This window comes from Plasmodium cynomolgi, chromosome 3, assembly GCF_000321355.1.
Source record: "Plasmodium cynomolgi strain B DNA, chromosome 3, whole genome shotgun sequence".
Lineage (NCBI taxonomy): Eukaryota > Apicomplexa > Aconoidasida > Haemosporida > Plasmodiidae > Plasmodium > Plasmodium cynomolgi.
The window spans coordinates 619,982-630,392 of NC_020397.1; the positions used below are offsets into that span (position 1 = coordinate 619,982).

Genomic DNA, 10,411 nt, shown 5'->3' on the forward strand with positions numbered 1-10,411 from the left:
TCAATACATATTGCTCCCTATATACTGATGTTCCCTTATTTTATTCTATTTTCCTTATTTTATTTTCCCCATTTTTTTCTATTTTCCTTATTTTATCCTATTTTCCTTATTTTTTTCTATTATTCCTTATTTTTTCCTATTATTTTTCTTCCTTCTGGCATTATACTAAGGTGTTCACGTTCATGTGCAATAAAAATAAGTCAAACAATTCTTTTATTTTATTTTATTTTTCCCTGTTCACAACTTTCTTACTAACGATCCAACATGTTCATTTATTTTTTCATACAATTTTTTATCTTTATAATTTTTTCTCATCTCTTTAAATATTTTTTTGAAAAGGTTAGTATCTTTTTTTCCCTTTCCTTTTTCCTCCTATCGTTAAGTATACTGTGAGGAATTCATTCACGTAATGTGCACGTTGCGTTATTTGAGTTATCTTCCTCATTTAATATTGATTAAATTTTACGTATTCATGTGTCCCTTCCCCTTTTCATTCAGCGTAACATAGGTCCGAATGACAATTATGAGCACAGCTAATCCTCTATTATATAAATAGAATTAGGGAGAAAATGCAAAAAGAAGAAGAAGTAGTACGAGTTCGTAAGTGTACGATTTACACAGTATAAATATATAAATACGAGCATAATGAAAAAAGAAAGGGGCAGGTAGGAAGGAAAGGAATATAACCCTACAATTTTACTCTTCCTTTCCTTCATTAATGGAAGGGTTCTCTATGAATGCTCATGGAATACTCTATATGCACGATAGTATTCTTAGTCAGTTTCCCCTAATATACTGTTGAACTTATATTTTTCATACGAAAACTATAGGTGTAATAAATATTTTTTTCCCTTTTTGGAAAGTAAATTTCCCTGTGAACGTCATTCCTACCTTATACATGAAGGTATAACTACGTTGAACTTTTGGAGTTAATTAGTGAGGAAGGGAAGGACACTCGACCCTAGCCACTATAATTGGTATGGGGAACGTCACAAATGATGGTAAGCTATATTTATTTTCTGCCGTTCACTACTTCTATTCGTTCCCTCGGGTTGCCTTGCATATAAAGTGTAATCGTTCGTTAAGTCTTCTCTTGAGCCTACCGTTGAAGCTTCTGTTCCTGAAGCAAGTGTGGAGCTGACTGTGAAAGCATTTTCTGTGAGTGTATCGAATTGCTGTTCGTGGTTTGATCTTATTTTTCTTAAGGGAGAGTCGTTTTTTCCAAGGAGGGTGCCACGTATCCATAGAGGTAAGGTAGTGAACTGAAAAAAAGAAGAAAAAAAAAAGAAAGGAAAAAAGGAGTAGGGAGGAAGGAAAGGAAGAAAGGAAAGAAAAAAAGAAAGGAAACGAAAGAAATAAAAGAAAGAAAGAAAGAAAGAAAAAAGAAAAAAAGGAAGGGAAGAATGAGAAAAATATGTACTATACACACATATGTATGAACCATTTGGTGTACTCTTATTACGCACTTAGTGATCATATGGGAACACTATGTGTGTAATGTACATATGATAGTATTCCCTTCTATATAATGGTCCATATAAGTGATAGTTGTCCAGAATTGTAGTTATACCTTATATAAAAGAAAAATAACAGAGCCAATTCCTACGGTGGTGAGGGTAGCGGATACAGTGGCATTTGTGGGGATGTTGGTGTTCACTGGAGTGCCTAGCTGTAATGAACTGTCTCCTATGTCGGACAAATGTTCAGGTTTAACTGCCCGTGATGGACATCTTTCTGATATCCCATCTGATACTTCACCACATTCATCAGTTTCCTCACCGATAGGCAACCCATGATTTTGCCACTGTACTGCACCTGCTGCCTTATCTACGTCCTGCTGTGGACAACTGTCTGAATCTTGCTTTGGAAGTCCACTGCACTCCCCAGGTCTTTCGTCCGAAGAGGGCATATGACCACGCTGGTGTACCGAATTTTCCACTTTTTCCCTTCCGTCTGCTACATGTTCCTGTCCACGTGCTTCTTCATATTCTAACTCCAATTCCTCGTCCTTATCAGCATACGGCGTACGCTCCCTCTTAATGTATTCACAATACGGCTCAGTTTTACCACTGCCACAAATGCTATTTACCTTTTTAAAGGCCTCCTCAACATCTTTTAAGTATTTGTAATATTTCCCACTACATTTACCGCCACTTTTTTTTAACTGCTCTTCTAAGGTTTTATGGTCATGGGTATAATCATATATTTTTTTTCCGTATTCGAAGAGGGATTCTCCAACACCGGGGTATATATTCTTGCAGTCCCATGTAGGTTGCAGTTCCTTCAGTAAATTACAAATTGACTTCGTGGCCTGCGGAAAATGGCCACTATCCAAATTTCCTTTTATTATATCAATTATCCAGTAGTATAGCAACTCACAGCGTTTCCCATAGTGCTCATCCACTCGATTCATGGTTAATGAATAGCAATAGGCTTTCTCAATTTTGCCCTTATGTGGTGTGAAATATTTAAAGGCTAACCAACTACTGTCCCTTATTTTAGAAGAGTCACAAATAGATGTACTTACTGCATTATTGAATTTCTCATACATTCTCCTTGAAGGCAATTGCTGCACCTCCCGGTCCTATATAGAGGTATAATTGGCAGAACACATACATGTATGTATTTCTCACATTTCCACCTGTGACAGCATACACTCAAAACACTAATATACACAAAGAACACTACATACGCAGATATAGTAATACACTAATATACACTAATACACTGATAAAAAGGTATAGTAATACACTAATATACACTGATACACTAACATACTCTAATACACTCTAATACACAAAGAGCATTACATATATAGCGCTCATTCTCCTTTTTTATGAGAAGGAACATACCCCTGGTATTTCTGTCGCCATTGTTACTATTGTTAGTGTATAGCACTGTATACAATGAACTCATTCGGGAATGCATTTATTCCACTTAAATATTACATATGTGGAAGTTCCGATTATTTTATGATTATAAATATCAGATTTCTGTTTTTTTCCAATAGTTCATATTATTCCATTTTTAAATAGTTATAATACATTATATACATGTGTTAAATTATTATATGCATATGTAGTTAAAGCAGAAACAGGAATAAACCTAGTAGAATAACAAAATAGGAAAAAAAAAAGAAACCTCCCTTTTCATACGTTCCTTATCGGTACACAGTACTATTTAATTTAACATGCCTACCCAGAGTATTATATTATTATTTATATGCTTCTATTGTAGCGTATATAAAAATGCACCTTCCTCATTAAACATTAATTTTAGCACGTAACATTCATTCGCACTTTACATTTATGCAAAGAATTATTAAGAATTGTTAATATATATAATACTGTTTATATACGCAGTAGTTCTTTCCTCCCTGGGATGTACACACTCCATCATGCTCAGGGGAGAGTGCTCATTTATAGAATAATTCAGGGGGAGTGTAGTACAAGGAATTATCTTAATTACATACAGTAGGGAACACATATATTTTCATAATAATAATTTTTATATCAAGCATTTCCTTCTGCTTATGATTGTGCAGAAATAATAATTCTCTCGTTTCTCTTTCCTCTCTCCTTCCTCTCTCTTTCCTCTCTCTTTCCTCTCCCTTTCCTCTCTCTTTCCTCCTTCCTTTCATACATGATTATGTTACAAATAACTCATTTATATGGGAAATATATACTATCCCATTTGAGCTTTCCCCCTCTTTTAGTGCACATTATTTATTGCATATTAATTATTTCTTTTTTTTCTTTTTTTTCTTTTTTTTTTTCTCCCTGTTTATGGTGTTTAGAGGGTGAAGAAGCTTATGCATTCTTCCTTTGTTCATAGTATTTTCATGCATGTGAATGATTCCACAAGTGCATCATATTCACCTCAACAGTTATTTATTATAACATATAGTTAAAAACCAATAAATGGAGAAATGTAAAAATTACAAGATTCTGCATATGTATACTTCCCTTCCCTTCCCTTTTTGTACGAAGAGTATGTGATCTAGAGAGGATGTAAGAAGTATATAAAAGTAAAAAGTAGAGTAAATTTGTAGCATGGTCATTTTTTATATAGCTCAATATAGTTAAAACATGGGGATTATGTTAATATGTGCGCACACTAATTACGATATTACTTAAAGTTGTTTGTGCCTGTACGGGCAACTCATTAGGAAGCACTTCGTAAGAATGAAAAGTTAAATATATGAGCTCCCCTTAAATAATAAGGATCGACCTTTCCCTATGTGCACTGTTATTGTTCCTTAAGAAGTTATTTATTTTAATGTGCGTAGTCATGCATAATAAATAAAATTATTGCAGTCATGCATAATAAGTAAAATGAGTACAATCATGCATAATAAGTAAAATGAGCTCGGTTATACATAATAAATATAATTAGTGCAATTCATGGCACTGTACATGTATACTTTTTCCTCATCACCCATATAAAATATAAGTGCTGCAGTTAAAATGCAAAATTTGTATAGGAAAGAGCGCATTTCAGTGATTCTACGTTAGTTTAACTTCTGTGAGTTAATATGTTGAATCATTGTTCCTATTTCCACTTTTGCCACATATTGGCCCTGTGGTACTCTTCCATGTTATTCATGGCTATAGTAACAGTTCCTTATGGAATATTTAGAAGAAAAAAAAAATCTGCAAGTATATGAACATTGTTTAAATACTAAATAGTTAATTTTACATGTATACTTTTCTCCCTTTTTGGCATGAATAGTATACGACATAGTCGCAATATAGGAAATGTAAGAGAGTGAATGGTGAACAAAGTGATTCTGCATATTATGATCTTAATTTTTATGGAGTGTATACTATTAAATTATTACAAAGCACCTCCCTACCCCCTTTTAGGCACATAAGTTACAGTGTTCAGTTCACATATATGGAATAATGCACTATTGGATCCATATATGTTATGCACAATATTTCATATTGGGTAAATATACCTGCTACAGTGAGTTCCCCTGGGAGGGTGTGAACTTATACATTAAATAATAATATTAAAGGAATATACAATATATCGCATTGAAAGCTCCGTGAACCAGCAGCGTGAGTAATTCATGTGTTCAGAATGCATGTGTGAACAATGTGTGCACAATTTGTGCATAAGAGCAATATTTGTTCCTTCATATATGTAAAATACTGTAAGTTATTATCGTTTTGCAGTGCGTAGACATTATATGTCAAGTATAACCCTAAACCCTGAATATTACATACGATGATAACTAATATTTCTATTCTGCTGATTCATTCCATTATTTGTTCTTTCTGTTCTAGGTGGTGGTGGTCGTTGTCGTTCATCATATATGGTAGAATTGTCTGTATAGTGGAATGTTGAACCTACTGTAGAGTATTCAGTAGAATATTCACCTTCCGTTAAGTCGTTAAAGATACCTTCCATTGATCTCTTTTTTCTTCCTTTAAATTGGTTATGGAACCAAGAAGGTAGGAGATTATACTAAAAAGAAAAGAAGGGAAAGGGAAGGAAAGGAATGGGTTAAAAGGAAGGGTTAAAGAGGAAGGGTTAAAGAGGAAGGGTTAAAAGGAAAGGGTTAGGGTTTAGGGTTTAGATTTATGGTTTAGGTTTGGGGTATAGGTTTATGGTTTAGGTTTAGGGTTTATAAGGAAAGGTTAAAAGGGTTATAAAAGGCGGTTCAATGGGGTAGGATTAGGAGGAATGGTTTGGAAAGGAAGGAAGGATACAAAGGTTGAAATGAGTACAGAGTTTAAAAATGTGTGTTATGTACATGTATATATGCTGAATATAATGCACAGCACAATCTATTCTACATGTACTACCATTCATATAAAAAACGTTTATGCGTCATATTACTCATATTTAAATTTTTATTTACCTTATATAATAATAATGTGATTACTGGAATAGCTACTAATGCAGATGCGGTGGACGCAATACGAGCGGTAGGGGTGCTGCTGCCTGTTTCTTTCGAAGGTTCAGTTTCTGCCTGTAATTGTTCAACCTCCCGACGTTCTTTCCCTGAATCGAGACTCTTATCATTTGCTACTAGGGAAGGTTGTGATGTGCTTACTGTTTTACATTTCATCTCCAGCAGTTCCGCATGACTCTTCCCCTCAAACATTTTTTCAAATTCTGTACAGTACTCAGCATCCGGGGGACTCTTACATGCTTTTTCTATGGTATCGTAAGCTGAAAAAATTCCTTTCAGATATTCGGAATAGTTCTGATCACAACGGGGTTCACTAATAAATAGTTGCCCCCGTATGATATTATAATCGCAGGAATAATCATATACCATCTTCCTATTCTTCAATTCGTTTTTGTCTATAGCGCTGCATTTAATGTTACACCCATTCTTAACATACACATTCCGCAACATTTGGCAAATCAACTCCATAAGGATCTGAAATGCTACATCATTATTCACACTGCTTGATAACAGATCTCCTATCCAGAAATATAGGAAATGGCAGTGCATATCATAATATGTACTATCCTTCCCTCCTGTGATCTGTTGACACCATGCTCCCTTAATCTTATGAGAATTTTCCTCAGATATGTGCTGTTTTCCCGGATTATTCATGAACTCTTCAATGGAACCATCAGCACATTGACCTCCTCCATTGTTGAAATTGTTGTAGAACATTGCTCTTGAGGTTAATTGATTCAGATGTGAGCTCTATAAATGTAGTCAGTGGAACACACATTATTATACATGTTGCATTCTTAATTTATTATATTATGTATAATGTATCATATATACACTACTGAATTATCATTCCTAAGGAAGAGAACGTACCCCTAGTATTTCCCCTCCCCCATCTGACATTGTTTATGTATACTTCTCTGTATATTGTAATGAATTTATGTTAAAATGTGTTCCTTATGTCCTGATACGAAATATATATATGTAAGAATTTCGCCCGCCCTACATTTATAATAGAATGAATATCAAAATTTTCTTATTCTAAACAATACACATTGCTCCATATTCAAGAGACGATAACGAACATGTATCAAGTCACCATGTACAATTTAGACAAAGTGGGAAAAATTAGGCAAGAAGTAACAAGGTAAGGATGTGGAAATCGAATTTTTCATATATATGGTGTGCACCTATTACAGTAATACTGAATTGTACGAGATTATTAGAAGTACTACATTATTATTTACGCGTCCCGGTTATTATTTACACATCCCTGTTATTATTTACACATCCCGGTTATTATTTACATGGCAACAGAATCCCCCTTTTTTTATATTTATAGTTGTTCAGTAAGAACATTTTATTTTCTTCCTAATTCTTTTTCTTTTTATTCCTTTGATGAGTGTATTATAAAAAGAACCTCCCCCCTCTCACATTAAATAAACACCAAGACGATTTGATCCTTTTTTCTCTCTTTTAATTCATATTATACTTTGTATATTAATACTCCCTTATTGTTCATTACTTCTTTTTATTTGTATACTACAAATAATTCACTCATGCGTTAATTACACACTTGACCATTTGATCCTTCCCCCTCCCCCTTTCTTTCAATATAGGTTATACTCTGCATATGAATGTTTCCCTATTGTTCTTTTTATTTCTTATTTCTTCTTTTTCTCTTCTGATAAGTGTATTATGAATGCTCCTTATGGAATGCGTACACTGCATCATTTGAGCTATCCCCACTCCCTGCCCCATCTTAAACATACACTACATTTCCTACATTAATGTATTTGTTTTCTTTTTTCCTTGTTTAATTTTTGGAGATTCGAAAAAAAGAGGGTTCAGAAAATTTTGGAGATTCGAAAAAAAGAGGGTTCAGAAAATTTTGGAGATTCGAAAAAAAAAGAGTTCAGGGAATTTTCTATGGGGTAAGGGATACCCCTTAAAAGAGGGAGGGGTTGAAGAGGGTTCAAAGGAGTTTCAGAAGTTTCAGAATTTTTAGAAGTTTCAGAATTTTCAGAAGTTTCTACATGTTTAGAGTCCGGGCGGGGTCAGAATATATAGGGAACAACTTAAGTTTTTAGTGCTTCAGAATGTGTTGGTTATTTAGGATGTACTCGTGTTTTCTTAGGGGGTATTATTTTAGTGTGTGTAAAGGATTATATATGTGTACTGTGGTCGTTACTTTATTTTATCATTTATTGTAATGTGTGCAGTCATGAATAATAAATAAAATGAGTGTACAGTTATGAATAATAAATAAAGTGAGTGTACAGTTTACACTTGTGCTGTGCACGAATATTTCCTTTTTCCTTTTCCTTTTCCCATTTGAACAGAGTGTAAATATTGGTTCAGGGTTCAGGGTTTAGGGTTTAGGGTTTAGGGTTTAGGGTTTAGGGTTTAGGGTTTAGGGTTCAGGATGAGGAGTGTAGGATTAAGGATGTAGAGTTAAAGCGTGTAGGATTAGGGTTAAAGGGTTATGGGTTACACCTTGGTAATTTAGGTGTATACATTACTTATAGCACTAACATATTTCTTCTCTTTTCGTCTAATTATTTAGATCTAGGAGGTGGTACTGACGCTACTGTAGTGGATGGTGGTAAACATGATCCGCCACCACTTAATCCACCCAATCCGAAACTAAATATAATTCCAAACCATGCAAGTAGTAGTGGTACTTTTTCAGATGCCGATTCCAATGTTGGAGTCAGTGGTGTGGAAAGAATAGTAGGGTCTGATGGGGATGGTAGTCTCATGATTGAAGCTGGTGGTATTGCTGTGTCATCTGCCAAGTCTGGTACTTTTGCAGCAATAGGACTTATCGTTTTTCCTTTCTCATTATATAAGGTACAATTATTATTGTAATTACTATTACTATTACAGTTGCAGATACACCTTAATAGTATATATAATAAAATTCACCGCATATTTATTCTTTCCTATTTTGAACAGCTAATGTTAAAGCGTAATATAAATATTACTACTGTTCCTTTTCCTTTTTTTCCAGTACACTCCTACAGTTTCCATGGTAAAAAAATTATTTGGGCACGACAACATTAGTAAAAGAATAGAAAACGAGTCCATTCTACCTGAACTGAACACCATAACAGACGACTCAACAGAATGTTTAAGGTCAAACCTAACAAAAAGTGTGCTAGATGACACTGCAAAAAAATATTCTATTCCATATATTAAATAGATTTTTAGAGAAAGAGAAAGTAATAAAAAGGAAGAACAGCAAAGGAAGAATATGAGTTATCAAGGCATGTAACCTGGAAGGAATGTGCCTCAGGGAAGGCATAAATGGCAGCGATCACTGTACGTGTGTATATAATCATTATTATATACGTATAATCATTGTTATATGTGTCTAATCATTGTTATATGTGTATAATCATTGTTATATATATGCATGCGCACCTAAAATAAAATAAACTCCCTCCTAAAAAAAATTTATACGTAGTGTAGAATTTTGAGCCTAAAATTTTCGAACGCGAAAAAATTTTACCCCCCCTTTTAGTGCACAAAAAATCTAACATATTCCTTTTCTAATTGCTCTATTCACCATTAAATCGAAATAAAAATGGCGAATGTTGAGCTCATATATATAATTTCATTCTCCTAACACGAACAGTTCACGCTATATTATACCGTTAGGAAGTGAGACATATAATTGAAAAATATGCATTAGCTCTATAAAAGAAATAACAACGTTTGTATTATTTTTTAAATAATATAATATTTAATGAGAAAAATGTGTTCCGTTATTTTGCATGATGGCATTATTCTTATACATTTAAATTTTTATTTAAATTAACTTATATATGTACAAACTTATAATTAAATATTAAATCAAATGTGCAAACGAATTAATAAACATATCATATTAAGAAGCAAAAAAAAAGTAATCGTACAGTATATACGTCCATATAAAGAACAGAAAACGTTCTGTTTCGACATCTTCGAAAATATTTTATACTAAAAAGGAAAGAAAAGGAAAAAAATGATATATTCTTCGGGAAAATTTTAATATTCAGCTTGATACTCTACTTCTGGCAATATCCCCACCTCACCATCATGTATGATAGAAACTGCTAAATTTTTAGAATTCGCATATTTATTATGATAACCTTTTATGCTTTCAGTTAAAAGTTAAGAAATATATTTTTTCCCCCTTTTTAACATAATATTTTTGCACTGTAATGACCCTACGTATGTTCTTTTATCCTTTATGTAACTGCATATGGTACAACCATGGGACAAGTCAGGAAGGAGTAGTTCAACAACAGCCCCATATGACACATCAGAGAGAGGCACTATAGGAATATTATATAATGAGAATGATACAGGTACACAAATACAAAGTCCATTTTCTAATAGAAATAATGAAGGTCCCTTTAGGAACACTATGCCAAATGGACCACACAAAGGAACAGATTTCAAAATAAGTGTTAAAAATGTACCCTACGGAGGGAAGAATAAAAC

The 10,411-nt window shown here is 33.6% G+C and overlaps 2 protein-coding genes across 2 annotated transcripts; both read right to left on the minus strand.

The window, feature by feature from the left end:
• Positions 1-1,521: 1,521 nt before the first annotated feature.
• Positions 1,522-2,551, minus strand: PCYB_032270 (KIR-like CYIR protein; the record flags this gene model as incomplete). The annotated part of the gene is made up of 2 exons (XM_004220897.1): positions 1,522-1,602; positions 1,928-2,551. The coding sequence occupies 2 exons, from the start codon at positions 2,549-2,551 to the stop codon at positions 1,522-1,524; spliced, it is 705 nt and encodes a 234-aa protein (XP_004220945.1).
• A 2,807-nt stretch (positions 2,552-5,358) lies between these two features.
• Positions 5,359-6,640, minus strand: PCYB_032280 (KIR-like CYIR protein; the record flags this gene model as incomplete). The annotated part of the gene is made up of 2 exons (XM_004220898.1): positions 5,359-5,472; positions 5,870-6,640. Coding segments are annotated over 2 exons (885 nt in total), but the record flags the coding sequence as incomplete, so codon positions are not given.
• Positions 6,641-10,411: the final 3,771 nt, after the last annotated feature.